The 19,907-nt window shown below is 53.7% G+C and overlaps 1 protein-coding gene across 2 annotated transcripts in view; it reads left to right on the top strand.

The window, feature by feature from the left end:
- The first annotated feature begins 873 nt into the window (after positions 1–873).
- Positions 874–19,907, top strand: part of MNT (MAX network transcriptional repressor) — a 33,450-nt gene continuing 14,416 nt past the window's right edge. Inside the window, exons 1-4 of one of the 2 annotated variants that reach the window (XM_072916868.1) lie at positions 874–1,037; positions 10,602–11,145; positions 13,271–13,312; positions 13,980–14,091. In XM_072916868.1, the coding sequence (XP_072772969.1) occupies positions 1,010–1,037; positions 10,602–11,145; positions 13,271–13,312; positions 13,980–14,091 (726 nt within the window). In that variant the 5' untranslated portion in view covers positions 874–1,009. Of the gene's footprint in view, positions 1,038–2,479; positions 2,718–10,601; positions 11,146–13,270; positions 13,313–13,979; positions 14,092–19,907 lie in introns of those variants that run through there. The other variant, XM_041720123.2, reaches the window with a different exon arrangement.

The raw sequence follows: 19,907 nt of genomic DNA on the forward strand, positions 1-19,907 counted from the left end.
AAGCTGTGTTCAATCAAGCACCGTCGGTCAGACAGAACAGTGCCTCTTGTATGCTCCATAACCTCCTCTAATGACTCGTTTTTATTGTCTTGTTTGCAATTTTTGTCTTACCCAGTAAACCCCAGAGTCTTTGGCCCTGCAGGGAGCAGGGCCAGTGGGTCTCTGTCTGGGCTGCAGCACTGCAGGCGGGGCTGGGGTAGGAGGTGCACTGTGTACAGCAGGTTTGATGGCAGAATAGCGATTCCTTCTTCAAACCAAGCCCGTCTGGAAGAGCACTGTAAACCCAGACGGTCTGTGGGATTACAGAGAGAGCTGGCTGGAGACCACTGCACTTTGCATGGCATACACAGATGTGGTCTGCAACACTGCAGCCCACAGCAGCAGCTGGGGCTGCAAAGTGCTTGTCCCAGCTGTGTGCTCCCCTCTGACAGAAGTCCAAGTCACCCTGCTGTCAGGATGTCCAGCTTTTTGAAGTGCCAGGTGACCAGTCTATGCTCTGCAGAGTGACAACCCTGCAGCATGCCCAGCACAGCCAAATCAAGCCGTGTGTGTCCCAGCTCTCTGCTGCTCTCCAGCTGTGTTTGCCAGGTGCTGGGCTGTCCTTGGCTCCTCTGCTGGGACCAGACAACCCGGTTATGGGATCTGACATGTACAGTCACACACACAGAATGTAGCACATGCAAATGATACCTGAATACGCCCAGGCTACAAAGGGAAGGACTTGGGAGATGTCAGCCTCGGGTGGCCCTGGAGCAGCTCTTGCTGCGCTCCCTAAGGCCACGTGCACTGTGTCACCGTGTGACTTTGAGCAGCGCTCCCGCTGCCGTCACGGGCTGAGCTCAGCACGCAGCCCGGGCGGCTGCTCGGCGGAGCGGGGCTGCCTGGTGGAAGGCATTCCCGGAGTAAAACTGCTCCATTCATTGCGGGAGCGGGGAGGAGCCGGTGAGGCAGTTTGCAAGACGATTGGAAAGCAGCTGACAAGTTCGATGAGAAATGAGCTTGTCCCTCCATGAGCTACACCTGGCAAAGGTACCCAGGTGAGTTCTTTTGGCCAGGCTTCATCTACATGTGTATTTTATCTACCTCTTCTGCTCACGCGTGATGACGCTACCCTCGTTACTGTGGAGAGGAATTCTGATAACGCAGGGATGAGTTCATGGCAGAGCTCGGGAGGAAGTGACTCCTTGCATCTGCAGAGGAGGATCAGATGAACGTGCAGTGCATGAGGCCCCAGTTACAGGCTGAACAAGGATGAGGCATCGCCCTGACCGCCCTGCACGGGCGGTGGGAAACAGAAGCACCTTTAGAGTCAGCCCCAAGCGCCACAAACCAGCTCCGCCCATCCCACAAGGATTTGGGCTTACCCCCTTCAGTGGCCATTCCTCAGGGTAGTTTTCGGTTTGTAAATTCCTTAATGTTTGAATGAAAATTCTCATATGAAAATCTGGGGTTTTTTTAACCCATTCCCTCCGTGAGAAGCACTGTTTTTTCTAACCAGTTTATTTTCCCTTTACTTCAATATCTCTTCCCAGCTAAAAACCAGAAGTCAGTCAGAGGTAGACGGAATGGAAATTAGTATGGAAAATTTCCTTGTGGATAACTGAAGTTCAGTTTCGTTTCACAAGCTACTGACAAAGGGGCCGCATACAGGAAAACGTTGCTCAAGTTAACCGTGGGCAGCTGCAGCGCGAGGTGTTTCCCGGGAAGCAGGCACCGGGGCGCTGACCCTTTCCAACGGGCTCCCTCTTTTCCTTGCTTTTATCCAAAAAAGGGCTCGGCTTTTCCCCTCCGTGCAGGCACCCCGCCGGCTGCGGGGCGAGTCACGCCGAGCGCTGAGCCACACGTCCCCGCAGCCGGGAGCGCGGGGGGCTCAGGGGGTTCTGCAGGGATGGGACACAACCGGGGAGCCCGCGAGGGCAGAGAGGGGCCGGGCCCGTCCCGCGGGCACCCGGATCGCAGAGCTCCCGCCGGCCCCGCGGTGCCGGTGCGGGGTGCCCGGATCGCACAGCTCCCGCCGGCCCGGGCCGGGCGCTCGGCGCGGCCCCGCGGTGCCGGTGCGGGGTGCCCGGGGAAGCCCCGCCGGAGGCGGCGGGCCCGCACGTGCGCGGGGCGCGGCGGGCGCGGCCCCTTTAAGGCGCGCGGCGGCGCGGGGCGCCCATGTGGAGGGCAGCACGCGTGTTGTGCTGCGCGCCCATTGGCTCGCGCGCGCTGACAGCGCGCCCCGGGCCGCGAGCGCACTGCGGGGGGAGCGCCGCCCGCAAAACGCGGAGCCGGGATCGCGCCGCCGCCGGACCGGACCGGCCGCCGCCGCGCCTCCTGCCCCGCGCCCTCCCCGGGGCCGGCCCGGGTCGCGCCCGCCCCGCGCGACCGGCGGGGCTGCGGGGCCGCGCCCCCGCGTCCCCGGCCCGGGCCGGCCGCCGCGTCCCGGCGCGCCCCGTCCCGTCCGGGCGGCGCCCCGAGATCCACTCCGCGTCTTCGCGCCGCCCGCCGCGTAGTAGCGGGGCCGCGCCAGCGCCCGCCTGTTGTGTTTCTGTTGCCACCCGCCATCTTGTCGCCAGCGCTGCGGCCGGCGGGGCGAGCCCGGGGCGGCGCGGGCGGGGCGGGCCCGGGCGGCGGCGGCGGCGGCGGCGGCCGGGCCCGCGCCATGAGCATCGAGACGCTGCTGGAGGCGGCGCGGTTCCTGGAGTGGCAGGCGCAGCAGCAGCAGACCGCACGTGGTGAGTGACCGTCCGCCCGCGCCTCGCGGGACCGCGCCTGACAGCGCCGGCCGGCCGGGGCTGCGCGGGCACCGGCACTGGGGAGGGGTGTGTGGGGGGCACCGGCGCGAGCTTTGCGCTGCCGGGGGGATCCGACCCGGGGGAACGCGGGACGGGCGGGGCAGTGTCAGGACACGGGGGCAGCTCGGGGCCAGCGCGGCGGGGGCTCCGAGCGGGCGGGGCCGCCCCGGGCCGGGCCCCGCTCCCGCCGGGGGCGCCGCCGCCCCCGCCCCGCGCGCTGCGTGTCCCCGGCCGGCGGCGGGGCGGGGCCTGGCGCGTCACTCGCTCGGCCCCGCCCACCACCACGTGCGCGCGGCCCCGCCCCGCGCGGCCCTGGCGGGGCTGCGGGGCCCGCCCGGGGCGCCGGGAGCGGCCGCGGCACCGGGGAGCCCCGAGGAGCCCCGGGGAGCCCCGAGCAGCCGGCGTACCGGGGCAGCCCCGAGGGGCCGCCCGAGCCCCGCGCCGCCCCGCCGCTGCGTCCCCCGGCTCTCCGGGATCGGCCGCCCGTGCCCCGGGGCCGCGCGGCAGCGGCGGGGCTGCCGCCCGCGCGTGGCCGCAGGACAGCGGCGCCGGCCCCGCTCCCGCGGCGGCCCCGGCGCGGGGCTCGGGCGGAGCTGCGGGAGCCGCGCTTTGCGCCGCCGCCCATTGTGTCGGTGATGAGTCACGCAGCAGACGGGGGATGCGGGGCCGCGCACGGCCGGGAGGATTCCCGAGCGCGGAGCACGCCCCAGCACTGGGAGGTGGCAGGGGCTGCCCGCCCGCGCTCCCCGCCCGCTGGGTGACAGCTCCGGTGCTGCTTCCCAGCCCTTGACAGTCTCCCTGCCACCGCCAGCCCTGTGCGACAGCGGCTCCGGGCTTATTGTGGTGGCTGTGCTCGGGTGCAGCAGTCAAACACCTGGCTCGACCTCTGCAGGCTGCTGGGTTTGTCTGCTGCTGCTGGGAGACAACTTCCACTGCCATCCCACTGCGGGAGCATGTCGTGAGTGGGTCCGACCAGCTGTGCTCTGGCGTACAGAGGAGCAGGAGGAACCCGGCTTCTTGTGCTGGACAGCTTCTGAAGCAGGAATTACTGCTGAGCAGGATATATGGGCAGGGTAACACAGCAAAGAAAAAGACACCCCGCAGGTTCCTCAGCTCCAGGAGCAGCTCACAGGGATGTGTGGGGATGTAGTGTTACACAAAGCCTGCTGCAGGCTGGAGCTGCCACCACGAGCGTGCCCCGGGCTCTGGGAGGCACAGCCGCCTGTCTGCTGCACCGGCACGTAAGGGCTGGGCTGGTTGCAGGACCAGCAGCGTCACTGCAAACGTGGCCACTTCAGGGAAGTCTCAACACCAGGAAGACTGGCACAGGAAGGAGGAGCCCTGCAGTGACCTTTGGGTGGCAGGAAGATATCAGGGGAGAGCATAAGCTGAGGAACAGCTGGGAAGCGCTGGGAAGTAATAAGTAAGAACACTTAAGACTGGGTTGGCTTTTTTGTCTTGTGTTCTTCCTCCCCTCCCACTTGAAATCTTGTGTTCTGCAAAGTGTTATGGTCTGTGTTACACCCCCAGTTACACTGTGGAACTCCAGGGCTCCAATATGGCCTGAAAATCAATCCATTTTGGGATCAGCATTAAAATATATATACTGAACTCATCTAAGGGCCGCTGGGTCGGCAGCTGACAGCAGTGCCTGCTGCTGCTGTAACCCTCTTGCTGTAAGTATGTGCCTCCCAGGCACATAACACTCCTAACACTCTTACATGGGCACAGACTCACAGCCCGAGGTCCTTTCTCTCTCTGTTGTGTGCAAGCTCCAGAGACATTTGACTTGAATTAGAGGGTGCTGATTTCTTTGAATTTAGATTAATCCAGGATTGTTTCATGATCTAAGAAAAACAAATTTCTTTATAACTGCCAATAACTGATACTTGTTTTCTTAGGGTTTTTCCCACAGATATTTGTCTGTGACTGTCCAGCTTGTGTTTGCTGCTCTCTCAATGCTGTACAGTTCATTCACACCATTCCTTTCCTGAGTGGTGCCAGCGCAGGCAGTGACCCCACAACAAAAACAGTTCTGGGCTTTTCCATCTCACCTCCTTGCTATTTGGGCACGCTTAATTGCCTAGAAGTGATAACGCTGTGTGGTGGCCAGAAAGGTTTCCTTTGGCTGTGGTGCCACCTTCCTGGTGCCAGTGGTGAGGAGGAGAAGCTGCTCACACTCAGCATCTATGGTCGGGCAGTGGCTCAGTGCTGTGCCCTGTGAGGTCTCTTAGTGCTGTCTTTCAACTGATCTCGTCAGTATAATGTTGAGTTGCATCTCCAGAAACCTTGTGGGGCATTTTGGCCACCATTGGCTTCTGTCTCACCAGGGTGCTGTGTGGCCTCAGCTTTGGTCTTGCTGGCTGCTGCAGGCAGCACACCCACCTGGGTTTCTTTCAGGGGAGGTTAAAGCACGTCCCAACACACAGTGTGAGTTTATCTGTTTCCAGAGGCTTCCAGGAGAGCTGCCCTGCAGTTCTGAGGACAACAGTGCCATACTGACATGCTTATTCTGACAATTAGACTTTGAGTTTAGGAAGAGCCTTGCTCTGTGACACAGCCATGTCTGAATTTTGGGGGTGGCAAGGATAATTGTCATGGGGTTGCAGGGATAACTGCCTTGGTGCAGCTCATTCAGGTGATGCTGGTGGCTTCCTGTTTTGATGGGCAGATACCCTTGATTCTTCTTTCTTTTTCAAGTATGAAGATAGGGTTCTAAAGGGTAATCTGCAGATTTCCATTCATTTCCTTGAGAAGAAAGCTGGCTAGAGTGAGCAGCCTGTGGAAGCAACCCCTAGTGCAGCCCTGGGATGAAGGTGCAGCAGTGAGCCCTTGTTCTCATCACAGATCGAGGAATGTTACCTGGAGCAAACATGCTTACCTAACAGGCTGGCTGTTATCTGCCAGATCCAGTTTTGCCATGACTCACTGAGCTCATTTCACCCGTCTGTGCTCCCTTGCTGGCTGTGTAACACACAAGAAGCATGTTTGCTGGCTGTGTAACACATGCACACCGTGCTGGCTGTGTAACACGTGAGCTGTAGACTTGAGACAGCCTGCAGAGCACTTGCCAGCAGTGGATGAAGTGGGCTCTCACAATTTCTTCTGAGGGCACATCTGTGGGCTTTTTGGTCTGTTTTAAGGATACATAGTCTGTTTATAATACTGTTTATTAAGTCAATTCATGTTTGCTGTTCTTTTCCAACCTGTACATTTAAGGCATGTCACTGTTCCTGCAGTGTGTGCCTCTGTCCCTTGGCCAGAAGCCTGACAGCAGTGTCCTCATGTGCGTGGGAGCAGATGGGTTAGGTCCTGCCTGCCAGCAGCACCACTTCTTGCTCTGAACTGTGACACAGAAGCTGTTCAGCTGACAGAAATACATGCTTTTTATCAGAGCGCATTACTTTGTCTCCCTGTCTCTTAAAAACGCTGATGCCCAGTGGAAAAGCACAGGCCCATCTTGTGTAGGACAGCTCACCTGCTTGGTTGCCCAGGTGCGGCTCCTTGGATGGTGGAGCAGTCAGCGTGTGCTGTTGGTGACCACTTGGCCTGTCAGAGCCCGTGCTTTCCTGCACTTTATCCCAAATACCATGGAAAGATACAGCAGGAGTTGTGCATCCCTCCAGCCCACCAAGGCGCGATGCTGCAGCTGTGACAGTGGCACACTTGGCATCCTGGTGACATGGTGGTCCTGGGACTCTGTAGAGATGAGGCTCTCCATGGCAATTTTGGTTTTTTTAGCAAAAAAAAGAGCAGAGGACGTGGGACGGTTTGGTGTCAGGCTGCGGTCTGAACACAGCACTGGGAGCCCTAGTGGCAGGTGGCCCTGCGGAAGTGTCACCGGGTGCCTGGCAGCCAGCTCGGTACTGAGGGCACGGCCAGGGGCCTGGAGGGCTTTGGGAAGCAGTGCTGTGTCTTGGGACTGCCCCGGTACTGGTGAAGAAACAACAGTGCCAAGGGCTGGGCACCAAACTGGAAAGTTTTATCTAAGATGGGAGAGAAAAGTGGGGTTTGTGCTGTTACCAACCACAATTCAGAAGGAGTCAGAAAAGTGTCCTGATTTTAAAGGGTTCTCAGTCCTGCAAGCTTGTTCCTGGGCCTGGAAGTGCCCGTGGCTGTGTGCTGCAGCCTCTGATGTCAGCAGCATTTTGCTGTGACTCAGAGCTTGCTTGGCTGATGCTGAGCTTTGCTGGGATCCAGTTCTGCTGACTGTTCTTATCTCCCTCTTCCTGGTTCTCCCCTGCAGAGGCAGGGAGCTGCAGAAACAGAAACCACCCTCCAGGCTCCAGCCTGCCCTTCCTCTTGGCATGACTTGTCCCCCCGCCAGGGCAGCCTTTGGAGTAGTAAATACCTGGAGACTCTTCTGTACCCAGCGCTTTCCTGGTAGGAGCCTGCAGTGACTCCTGCGGCTGTCACTGCTGCATATCCAGAGTGAGTGACGCCCAAGGCACTCCTCTCCAGGGCTGTAGCAGTTCCAAGTATTCAGGATAAGTTCCCAGAAGCATTGAATGATTCAGGAAAACACTTCAGACCATTCAGAAAACAACACCACAGAACTGCCTCACTGTTTCTGGAAGGAGAGATGTTCTCCACTGGGCGCACACAGAAGTGGGATGGTTGGCTATGCAAAGGCACACACCCTTGATAAACTCTCTGTACTGATATTGTCCTCAGTGAAAGGTAGGGGCATGCAAAGGGCACTGACATCCCTTAGGGCCTTCTCCTCCAGCATGGTTCCAGGAGCCTCGGGCTATGCCCTGGCTGCTGCAGGCCCACGCTGCTGTGGCTGCTGGCCGAGGGCACGTGTGGCTCTGCCCTCTGCTCCCTGGCTGGTGCTGTGCAGTGCCTGTGACAGACTGGTGGCATTTCCAGGGCAGGCAAAAGGGACAAGATATATTTAAATGCAGCAGGTTATTAGGTAACAAAGAGTGCCTGTGCTGTGTGCTCAGACCATCAAGGCCCTAAATAGCACCAGGCCACTGGTCAGGGGTACTGACCCTGTTTCTGTGTCCTCTCAGGACAGGATTTGCTGTTCTGTCCCGTGGCTGCCGATGCTGCTGTCACTGCCTGGGTGGCGTGGCCAGGGACCTGAGGTGCCTGCTCTTGCCACGTGAACCTGCTGGCAAGCAGAGTGCTGTGGGCAGGGTGGGATTCCAGGACCCCTCATGCTTGGGCTGTGGTTCAGGTCCCCTGGGGGTTCTCAGCACTAGTTACCTCCCATGGTTTGTTCTGTCCTCAGTCCCCCTGTTAAGAGTGCAAAGAAGAAGTGAAAATTACACATAATTTGGAGGTGCACCTTTGGATTCAGCTATCCTCTTACCCAAGGGGTTGCCCTGAGCCCTGGCTGCTTTCTGTGTATGGGCTTGCAGGAGATCCTGTGGCGAGTGTGCCACAAGGGAGGGAACGAGCCTTGCATTGCTGTGTCAGAGCACACAGCATGGTGATCACCTCTCCTTGATCTGTATCTGTGCCCAAACGTGGGTGAGCTTCCTTCATATGAGAAAACATAGAGCTTTTCTAAGGCTGTCTTTGGTTTGTGCGCAGGGCGTGAGGGCAAAGCGAGCAGGAGACAGACCTTCGCCACCCAGTGGGAGGGTTTCTGTCCAAAGAGGTGGCTCAGGGCCCTCCAGTGCTTTTGCCCGGGTTGGGAGCGTGGGTCCTTTCTGCCTGTGGGTAAGTCAGACCCAAGAGGATAGTGGCTCTTCAGTGTTGGATTTTGGCTAAAAAAATCCTTGAAATAAACTCTTTAGCTCAAGGGAGCAACACCAAAGGCCTTGCTGGCAGGTTGTCAGCAGCCCAAGGGCTGCACCTGCTTCCAGAGACATTTACATAAATACTTGTGATCAGTAATGCCTGCTTTAACCTTGCTTCCCTGTTCTCTCCCTTCCCCGGTGAGTGTTGCTGGCTGTAGGAGTTCCACGCTGCCCTCGGTGCAGCTCTCGGGTGTCCTGGCTGGATGCTCTGCTCCACTCCAGCAGCCTGGGCAGGTCCTGCTGTCCTCCCCACACCCCGGCACTGCCACGGCTTCCCATCAATGACTCCTTTGCTGCTCCCAGTGCCGGCGCAGCTGGAAGTCTGGGTGGAAGCTGTGTGGGCTTCGGTCTGCTGTGTCCTGCGAAGGCGGTGCAGGTCAGCCTCCGGCTCAGGGAGCTCCGTGAGTCAGCAGGTCCTCGGGGCTGGGCTTCCTCATGCACCCTGTGCCAGGGCCATTGCATCGGCTCTGGCTGCAGACCAGCAGCAAAGTGGAGCAAGAGATCTGCAGACAAAGGGCTTTTCTGTATCAGTTATTGATGTCGTTGAACTGAACCACTCCAAAATTGTTGGTAGCTAAGATTGTGTTTGCACCCTGCACTGCTTCACTTCTTCCTTTAAGGAACTGTTGAAAATACCCTGAAATATTTTGAGAAAACACAGAGAAATGTAGCTTTAAGGCTCAGGTGCTGCTTAAGCAACCTCCCTCCTATTTTGGAGTCAGTCAGATCTTTTGCTCACTCACCCTACTTGTGCTGCAGAAGTTGAATGGAAACTTTGGATTTGAGTCTCGGGCAGCCCTGGGAAGAGGGCTGTATGGATGTGAAACCCTTCCTGATGACAGAATTTCATGTGGTGCTTTTGTGAGTGCTGCAGGGTCAGGGACTGGGGCTGCAACCCCAGTGCTGGAGCTCAGTGCAGAGGGTGGTTTCTCCAGGTGTGCGCTCAGGACAGTGTTTGCTTTGGCAGCTGGCTGCTTGACCTGGCTCGTGCTCTCCTTAGGGAGGTTGGGCTGTGTTTGGGCTGCTGCTGCAGCTGAGCTTAGGAAATTGTGCCGCCTGGATCTGGGTCAGTGTTGCTGTGCGGTCACAGGTACCAAAGGGCATTCAGAATCGGGAGTAAGAGTTTTGTTGCCCTCTGTAGTTTTTGCACTATACCCCTCAAGATCAAAAGATGGGTTAGAAAGTATCCCAGTAGTGGCAAGGCGGTTTGGAGATGGCAAGGGCTGGGCAGCTCTGTGCCTAGTGGGGCACTATTCCACTTCTTCTGCTTGTTCTGTTCAATACAGATTGTCTTGAAGATCACTGGGGGACTGAACATAACCTGGTAATTCCAGGTGGCAGCATACGTGCTCTTCTCCCTAATTTCCTAAATACATATTCTGACTTCAGTGTTTCAGTCAAGCCTTCCCCCGGGAGAGGCTCTGTCAGGATGTTTCTTAGAGCTTCCTCTGAATTACCTGATATTGGTGACTGTGAGACAGAACACCCAGCTGTCCTTCCAAAGTCCTTCCCCTAATCCCTCCCTTGATAAATTAAGGTTTTATTTTCCAAATATTTGTATATTACTATGAGGAGGTTGCTGCACCACCTTTCATTGCAGCTCCTCAGAGGCTGTCCAGGAGAGGGATCTGCTGAGCCTCACGTATGGTGGGTTTGGAGATATTTGATTAAGACTGCGCAACGTCTAGATGCCAGGGCCACTGGCGCCACAGGACTTGTATAAATAAATTTTGTTTGTGCCATGTTCACGCAATTAAAGCCAGAGCCCTGGATTGCGTTTGATGAGGTTTATTTTGCTAGTCGGGCCACACAGATTTCATTTACTTTGTCTGGTGTTCTGAAAACATACAGGAATATACACACATCAAAGCCAAGTTTAAGAGTTTGATTAAAATCCACGGCAGTAAAGAGGTGCCCTAATGTGTTTGTATCAGTGCAGTGTCCACTGAGCTGGGATTCACTGAGAATAGTATAAAACCCAGCGTGTTTTAACTTCGGGATCCTGCCTCTTGCTGGTTGCAGGCTGCTCTCAGGGGAGCGCCATTGCTCACTGCGTGTGTTTCTCTTTCAGAGGAGAATGAGAAGCATGAGAAGCTCTGCCTGGAGAGGGAGCAGGAGCAGAAGAAGGCGGGCAAGGCCAGCGTGCCACGGGCCAACAGCACCCTCTGCGCAGAGGAGCCCCGGAGTGAACTGCTGGTGCCCATCTCCCCGCCGGGCCCAGTGCCGCTGCCGCCCCCGCCCCTGGCAGCTCCCATTTCAGTCATTCCCATCCCCGTTGTCACCAGTTCCCCCCAGCAGGCAGCCCAGGCCGCCCTGTCGCCGCCGCTGGTGCAACGCCACCAGCCCCTGGTAAGCCCTGCCGGTGTCCCCAAGGAAGCGCCGTCGCTGGCGCCGGTGATCCAGCGGCCGGACGGGAAAGCCGCGACGCCGCCGTCGGGCAGCCCCAAGCAGCTCCCGCACTACGCGGCGCCCGTGCTGGCCATCTCCCAGCACCATGTGGTCCCGCAGCCCATCCAGCCCCTGCAGCACCCGCCCGCGCCCGCGCCGCTCGGCGCTCTGAAGCTGGCACCGGCAGATGACATGAAACCCATCGAGCTCAAGAAGAGGATTGGAGGGTGAGTGCACTGCCTGTGGGGACGTGTCCGGGAGGGACAAGCTAAGCTGCATCTCTCTGGAGCGGCTCCTGCTTGTGCGAAGTGTTGTTGGGTTAGAAATGCCAAGACCCGTGGATGTTTAATGTCTTTGAATTACTGAGAACAGGGCTTTTTAGCATGACGAGTTTTTATTATCCTCCCTCACTCCACACTAAGTTTTTGTATAAGGAGTTTTTTTTTGCAGGCCAGAACTGTGTTAGGAAGCAAGTCCAGCCCTTCATGTCTGATCTCAAGTGGTATCTCGTGTTATGTTTGGCAAAAGATCACTGCTTGTACTGGTCAGGGAAATAAAAGTGCACTGCTGCTTGTGGGAGCTTTCTTGAAAACTGGAATGGGATCTGGGAGATGTTATTCTGAGGACAGTGATCACCAGTTTCTCAGTGCTGTAAGTGCTAAAGGCCTCCTGCTTGCTCAGAAGCTGGAAGGTGCTGAAGGCTATTTAGTCTGCCCTCACCCTCTGAAAGGACTTGTGGCTCTGATGTTGCTCCAGGTTAGTGTTTTTCTGGCTTGTTCTTAAGGACTTTGGCTGGTGGAGACCCTGCCTTCTCTGTAGGTGGTTGTTTCCAGACCACAGTATCCCAGTAGGGAGTCTGGTATTACTGCTTGTGGACTGGGAGAGCAAACCATTCCCTTCTTTGCAGCAGTTTTACCTGTTTCCTTTGGCCCCTCAATTTTCCTGCAGCATAAGTGACCTGGATCTGTTCGGTCTTCTCTCCTGGAGGTGCTGTCTGGGCCTCTGACTGTTCTCCTGACTGCCTGCAGCAGGGACATGTCTCTTGGCAGTGGTGTTGGAGATGGTCTGTGAATCCCACGGGGACTGGTGGAGATGTATAGTGGACAGAATAAAGGTTCACTGGGATGTATAGATCCCAAAACACATAGAAACAGTGCAAGTAATGCAGATAGGAGTTTGTGAAGATAAAGGCTTCAGTACAATGCCAGTGTAATTCATCTGAGAAGATTGAGATCCTCAGAGCCTGTCTGCTGCTGGAAGGGTCTGTCGGTCTGTGCACTAATAAGAGAGCTGTCACTGATGTTGTGTGGGTTCAGGGGGCTGTGGAGGAGGTTTCTGCTGGCACAGGGGTACCAGGACAGGCTGCACAAGTTTGGCTGCCTGGGCTGTGGGTAGTGGGGTGGCTGCAAGTGCACCCACAGACTGAGGCTGTGCTGTCAGACTGAGCTTTGCCCTGGGAGGTGCGGGGGCTGTGGTGCCAGTGTGGAGCACAGCATCGCCATTGCATCCCCCCAGAATTGCTCCATAAGAAAAGACGTCTTTTTCAGCCTATGAATGTTTCATGGAAAAATGCTGTCAAATATCTGTGACAATTTATTAAATATTATTACCTCAATGTCCTGTATTTTCAGTCAAAGGCAAATTGCTTTGCACAGTGTATGAAAGATACTTGAAATCTCCAGATCTGCTAATGTACCTTATTGCTGAAAAACTAAGCTGAAAAACTGAGATAACATGTATTTGTTTGGCTTTTCCTAAAAATACTCCTCTGATTCAGAGAGTGGGTGGATTCAACTCCCAAAACCAGAAACTCACACTGGTTTTTCCTTGAGCACTGACTAGAGAATTCCTGTATTGCTTCATTTCGTGTTTATCCTCAGCTGTGTTCTTTCATGCACAGTAAAAACCCAAAGCAGTTGGAAGTGTCTGCCCAATCCCATACGCTTGAATTTGAAACTGTACAACCTTGTCCCACTGGAGTGTAGGCATAGATCAGAACCAGGTCAGAATCTGGGTTCTCTGGTTCTATACAAATACTTAAAATTCATACTTTGTGTCTTTCCCTGTTGTTGGTAGTAGCTGTTTCTGTATATATACACACACATCACACCTGTTTGTATCTTCTGTGCATTATGTGCACAATGCTTAGTTCCTCTGATGCACATGTAAAGTATGGAGTTTATCTTGAAACAGTATAGGCAGAAATATGTATGTACTTAATGTTAAACCAGTGATATATGAACACTTCTATTCCTTTTGCATCTTGACAGAGAGACACTGCTGCAAGCACAGGTGCAAGGCAGGAGTTTTTAACCTGACACTGAGCTGATCTTTGTTCTGTTTGGGTTACAGGGTTGGGACCAGGGAAGTACATAATAAATTGGAGAAGAACAGGTGCGTAGAAAGCCAGGGGTTGGGTTTTTTAATTGTAATTCCCCTCCTTTTTTTGGCTTATTGTCTGTCAATATTTGTTTGGCTTTGGTGGGTTTTTGTTTGTTTGCTTGTTTGTTTTTTAAACTGATAACCTGAATAAAATTCCTAGTGACTTTTACTGAATCTTGCACTATTGCTTGGCTTTCTTATAGCTCAATTCTGCATTTCTTGCTTCCCAGTATGTTTTGTTTAACTGCACCATTGCATCCCAAGCACCCTGATCCTGCAAAGCAGTAACAGTGCATAACAGTGACTCTCTTTTGATTTAGAAGAGTAAAATACCCCAAATGAGGGGTCAGTGGACAGTGTGAATACAGAATAAACATCCGTTTCTGGCCCAAGACTCTTAAAAGCCTGACTAGCTAAATTGGGAGTATGGTGGCAGTGAAAGCACCAGCACAGTGAGATGAGATATTTTATTTAAGGCTGCACCGTGTTCTAACAAAGCTGGGATAGAACCCAGGCACAGTCCCTGCTGGGGTGAGCTGGCTCGTGCTGTGCTGGGGGGCTGCTGTGCACAGGTGTAGGTGCTTTGCTGGATTAGGACCCCAATTAAGCTCTCCCCTCTGGTGGAATTGGTTCCTGGTGTGTCTCCTGGCAGCTGACGACCCGCCTGTGTTTTCTTTAGACGTGCACATTTGAAAGAGTGCTTTGAGACATTAAAGCGCAACATCCCCAACGTGGATGACAAGAAGACCTCAAACCTCAGCGTCCTCAGGAGTGCCTTGCGATACATCCAGGTACGTGCAGCGCCCGCGGGGCCGGGGTGAGCAGTGCCCAGGGCTGGCTGTGGGCTGCAGGGGAAAACGGGAGAGAAGCTCCCCTTGGAGAAGTTCCAAGTTAACCGCAAGTCATACTTACCAGAAGTGGTGGTGGCAGGGAGCAGATAATTCCGATGATCTTGAAGATCTAGGCTGAGTGAACTTCTGTTGTTTCCTTTTGGGCTCAGGTGAATTTTAATATGTATGGTTTGGGGAGGTTTTCTGTTTGCTTAACTAAAAGACAGATTTCTGAAAAGACTTGGTATATCTCAAAATTTTGATGAGATGGACATGTGAGTACAAGTCATTTGCTTGGAGGCAAGGAAAGCCTAGAATCTGAGGTTGCAGCATGAAGCTGTAGGTGGATGGGGCACCACCAGGAGTGAATCTGGGAGAAAGCAAAGGTAAAAATCAGTTGTGTTTGTGGGTGGAGGGAAATAAATGTTAGTGTTGGCTTGTTTAATGTTTGTGAAAGTGGTTAATGGTAGCGCAGAAGAAGTTGTTGTAGATGTCCCCTGTGAATGTGAAATCAGTAGCCTGTAATGCAATTAAAATTCATCTGGAAACTGGTAGAGTTGCTGCATTTATAGTGCAAATAGAGATCCAGTACACCTTGTACATTTTGACTGGAATAAAAGGTGCTGAGGATTGATCACAATGGTCTTTTCCACAGTGAAACGTAATCTTTTCTCACTTTGTTTCTATTTTTCCTCAGACACTCTCAAACACCATTTCCCTCTGGTGTTCAGAATTGGTTATTCATTTCAGCTTTGCTTTGGAGAGTCAGTAATGCCTCAGAATTAGATCAGTTCAGCCCTCCTCTTAGTTTTCACCAACAACTTCCCTCAGAGAGACTTTGGCTTCGGCAAATTTCTACTGTACCCAGCCACTCTCTGTGTTATTCAAAAATGTGGTTTTATTGAGGCCTAATGAGCTTTAGAGGCGATCTGAGCTTTTCTTTGAATTTTGGCAGGCCGATGTAGTTTGCAGGAGGAACCTTTCTGATGGCCAGTCTGGGCTGCGCGGTGCTGGGCTGGGACTGGCCGGCTGTCTGTGGGTCGGTGTGCGGTCTGTCCGTGGCTGTCCGTGGGTCGGTGTGCAGTCTGTCCGTGGGTCGGTGTGCAGTCTGTCCCTGGCTGTCTGTTGGTCGGTGTGCAGTCTGTCCGTAGCTGTCTGTCAGCCGGGTGCTCCCGCAGCGGGTGCTGGCCTGGCGTGGCAGAGAAGGTCAGGGTGCCCTGGGGCCGTGCCAGTGTCTGCCTGCACGTGTGTGGGGAGCACATGGCGGGCACAAGGCCTCGCTGGCGTGGCGGGGCTGCCGGCGGTCGGCTGGCACTGACCCGGCACCGGCAGGGCTGGCTCGCTGCCCCGCGGGCAGGACACGGCTCGGCCTGTGACGTTGTGTAACCTCCTCACCGCACTGCCTTCTCCTCCTCATCCTCTCTGGCAGCTGCTCAGGGAGCATCCCCAGCACAGTTTGCCTTGGCAGCACCAGAGCCGTGGGTCTGTGATTCAGTCACAGTGGTTGTGCTAAAAAACCAGATTACTAGAAATCTCATTTGAAATTTCAATATTCAGAAATAAAATTCATATTTTAATTTTTTTTTACTGCAGTTTGAATTTAGGTTTGATCTGTTTAACAAAAGTAACGTCTGTCAGTGTGGGGATGGCCACCGATCATGTGCCAGGTTCTGTGTGTTTCACCCAAAGGCTCAGGGTTTCCCTTGAAAAGAGAACAGGGCAATTGTACAAAAGAGATTTAAAAGTAAAAGCTCTTACTCTCAGGATAGCAAAGTAGTTTTTCACTTAAGGAAAAAAAATGAAGCTCAAGAAGCTCAAACCCAAATGAACCTCGCAGGGGAGGAGCGCAGCACCAGCCAAAGCTCTGCTCCTGCAGGCACTGTGACAGTGCACTGATTGTTGCAGCCTCTCTTCCTACAAAATCCTTCCTTCCCCCCTTCCCAGCTGGAACTTCTTAGAAACAGGCTGTTTGTTTCCTTGGCTGGATTTAAGTATTTGTATCTGCATCAAATCAGATAAGTTAGAAAGTTAAATTCTGAACTTCCCATGGAGCCATCATTTTAATTTATCCTTGGACCTGGGCTTGTGCTCTGCAACAGTAAATTAGAATTTGCAATTAAGCAGACTGTTGCACAAAGGAAATGGGGCCCAACGCAGCTGGAAGTTAATAATCCCTTTAGCTGGTGATTCAGCCTGAGGCAGTGTGGGCTGTTGTGCTGGCTCTGGGCTGAGGAGGGTGTCCGGGTGGGTCCAGCAGCACAGGGGCCCCAGACCGGCACACAGCTGTTCCATGGGCCACCTCGGCTCTTGTTCTTCACTTCGCTGCCTGCACAACCTGAGTGAAAATGCCAGAGACCTCTGGGGGGTTTGTAAGATGCATGGAGCGATGTGAAAAAAACACATAAAGTGAAATTAAAATCCTTGAGAGAGCAGAGCCCTGTCCCTCCTGAGCCGTGTCCCCAGCAGGGACAGGTCTGTCCTCCCCAGAGCCCCTCTGGCTCTGCCCGGCCCAGCCTGGCACATGTCAGCCATGGCTCACAGCCCGTGCAGCTGGGCTAGCTCTGGTTCTCTCAGAAGGATTCCTTCCCCTAGGAAATGGAATCATCTTCTTTGGAAGCGAACTGCTGCTCTGTGTTCTCAAGCTGTGCCTGTCACTGTGGCACCTGAACACCCTCCAGTTTCGGGGGTTATTTTCTATTGTACATTCCATGTCAGATGACATCCAGGTGATTTGCTCACCAGGTGACACTAGGACAGCTGGCACACAGCCCAGCCCAACCCATCTGTCTTTGGTTGTGCTGCAGGTCCTGCTTGCTGGCCAGTTCCCCAGTAGAGTTGAAATGCTGACTAAATAACAACGTGCTTTCAAAATCTGAGATGCAACTGAGCTTCTCAGGGCATGCAAAATGCAAAGAGCAAAAGTTTTTGGAAGGTGGGGAAGCAAGGCTGATCTTGTGGGCATGTGAACAGACCAGATACTGGTTTTACATTCACAGCATCTCTTTGTCTTCTAGTTTGTTATATTTACCAGTCGCTTCACTGGTGCTTGAGCACAATCATTCATCCCTGTCTGTGTAGAGGACCAGAACAAGACCGGTGGATTTTTGGGTCCCACAGCAGTGCTTGATTTGGGTGTTGATGGGCGCAAAGGGCCCTGCAGCCATGCCAGGTCCTGGTGCAGGGAGGTGCTGGATTGCAGACACAAACCACAGGTCTGACAATGGTTGTGGTTAAAGATCAGAACTCATTTACATTCAGGCACTGTTGTGACTGGATTATTGATGAAAATGCATAAACTGAACCATGCTGCTGAATGCTGTTAAGTTCCTCACCTTGACGAGGATGGCTGTAACTGTTATTTCTTATTCTGTGCCAGCTATGAGGTGAATATACTTGTCTTCTGTAAAACTTGTCTGTAAGAGTGGGGTCCATCAGTACCTGCCGTGCCTCCCTCACGTGAGCAGCGTTCAGATGCCAAGCTGTGCTGCTTCACATTGTTTATTTACCTGGCCTGATCCACTGATTCTATCTTGTCTAATTAGTCTGAATCTCAGTGTCAGTAATGAAGGCCTCCAGCATCCATAGGCTATGGTCATGCAACGTGGTGTCATCTGTAGATTTCAGAAAGTGATGAGAAATAAGACCTTAAAAAAAACCCCAGTGTTTAATTCCCCACTCTTCCTCCAGCTGCAGCAGGACCTGTCTGCAGGGAACCTCATCCAGGGAGCCATCAGGGCATTTTTATTTGCAGGATTAGCCACAAAACATTTCCTGTAATAGTGATTAAAAATGTCCAGCATTTGGACCTTGTTGAGTAATTGGGAGGCTGTTTCTTAACCATTGCCAAGAGGGATAGTGATTTTTTTAAAGTATTGCACTCATTACTTGTACATGAGAATTTGGAAAGGGTGAATGGAATTGTAAATCTGTCAGTGTGTTTGTAATTGTCAGAGAATCCACACCTGTTCCACTGCTGTCATTTAAGCAGTAGTTTGAAGAAGCACTCAGGGTTTTAAAAACCAAAGCAGCCTGTAAGTGGATTGCAGCACAGGGTTTGGGCAGGCTGCTGTGTGGTAGCTGATGTGTTTGGGGGCTGTTGCTTGTTCTGGTTGCCACCTGCGGTGAGAGCTGGCATGGGAGGGGAGGCAGCGCGTGGGCCCTAACAGCATAGTGATAATTGCAGCGTGGTTGCATGGGCTCTGTTTGGTGCGTGACACTGCAGAAGTCGCCTGCCTTTGAAACACGGCAAAGCCCCAGACAAAGCAAGGGCAGCCCCTGGGCCCGGCAGAGGAGCTCCAGCCCAGTGGGAGCAGTGTGAGCAGCAGTGGCAGTGTGAGTGCCACGGACAGAGGCACCGTGGCTGCTGTGCAGCAGCGGGCAGCGCCCGGCCCTCCTGCACAGACTGAGGTGTGCACCCGGGCACGGCTCTGCCTCACGGCTCACACAGGTGTGGAGTCAGTTTGCCTTCAACAGCTGCATTTGTGTCCTCCCTCTGCCACCTAGGGAGGCGGATGGAGAGAAATCCTCTGGTGACCCAGATCTGCTCCGTGGGCCGTGGGTGGAGCTGCTGGGGCGGTGTGAGTAGCTGGCACTGACCTCCTTAGATGGATGGGGAAACAGGAAGGAGAGGTGACGCGGGACGATGGCACCATCTCTGGGTCACCGGGACCTCGGGCCTGCTGCGTGCCGTGGGGAGTGCCTCTGCCAGAGCCCTTGGCTCCTGGCACTGCATCACCTCCAGGACTGCTCCTCTCCCGGGAGGAGCCCTCACTTCCCTGCTCCCTGGACAGGATCCCTTCAGGTGTGCAGCTCACCTGTGCCAGGTGCCTGTTGGCTGAGCCAAGGTGTAGGAATGGGAACAAAGGGAGGGTTGCACCCAGGACCCATCCAAAACTCTTCCTTGGCTCCTGCAGCAGCTGCTCAGACCTGCCTGCAAGGAAAATACAGAAGCACTGCAGCGAGTGGATGTAGGGATAAAGTGTCTGCTCAGAAATCTCCTCCTTGGGCCTGGCAGACAGCTCTGGCTATGGCTCCAAGGGGTAAACCTGCCTGTTGCCCTCTGGAGCTGCTGCCCATGGATCATCACAAAAGCTTGGGAAGAGCGTTGGGGTCCTGCATCCAGCAGTCAGGTTGTTAATAATAATCCCTTCTTGAGATGCAGCATGCTTCATTTCTGTTTGCAGAAAATGATGACACTTAATCTCAAAAGCATATTTCCCACAATTTTTTTCACTTCAGTTTTTTTTTAATTTAAGTGCTGCAGAATTAAATTTGAAATTAAAAATTATCAAGTTTTAATTTCTCAAGTTATTTTAATTTGTTTGGGATTATTTTCTAAGTAACAAGCACACCATGGTATTTCAGGGTCTTTGGGGCATCTGGAATCCACTGGAATAATTAGAAATGTCTCATTTCCTTCCTGAACAATAGAGATTGGTTAAAAAATAAAAATAGGAAAAGCAAAAGACATGACCAAACTAAACACCAAGTGATTGCAAGTCATACTTCAGTTATTTTAAAATGGAATTTCTTGTTCTTGGGAGTCATATCAAGGAATTAATCCAGATCTGCTTACCGGGTGACAGCGGGCAAGGGGCCAGTGACTGGCCTGGGGATGGCTCTGCTTTTCCCTGCTTTGTTGTACTGTGGGTTCCAGTTGGTTGCTGCCTTTTTGTTTGTTTTGTTTTGAGGGCTTTTGTGGTGTTTTTTTTGGTGGTTTATTTGTTTGTTGTTTTATTTCTGCTGAATTTATTTTTTTGTCTTCCTGATTTGGATCG

Source organism: Taeniopygia guttata, chromosome 19 (assembly GCF_048771995.1).
Source record: "Taeniopygia guttata chromosome 19, bTaeGut7.mat, whole genome shotgun sequence".
NCBI lineage: Eukaryota > Metazoa > Chordata > Aves > Passeriformes > Estrildidae > Taeniopygia > Taeniopygia guttata.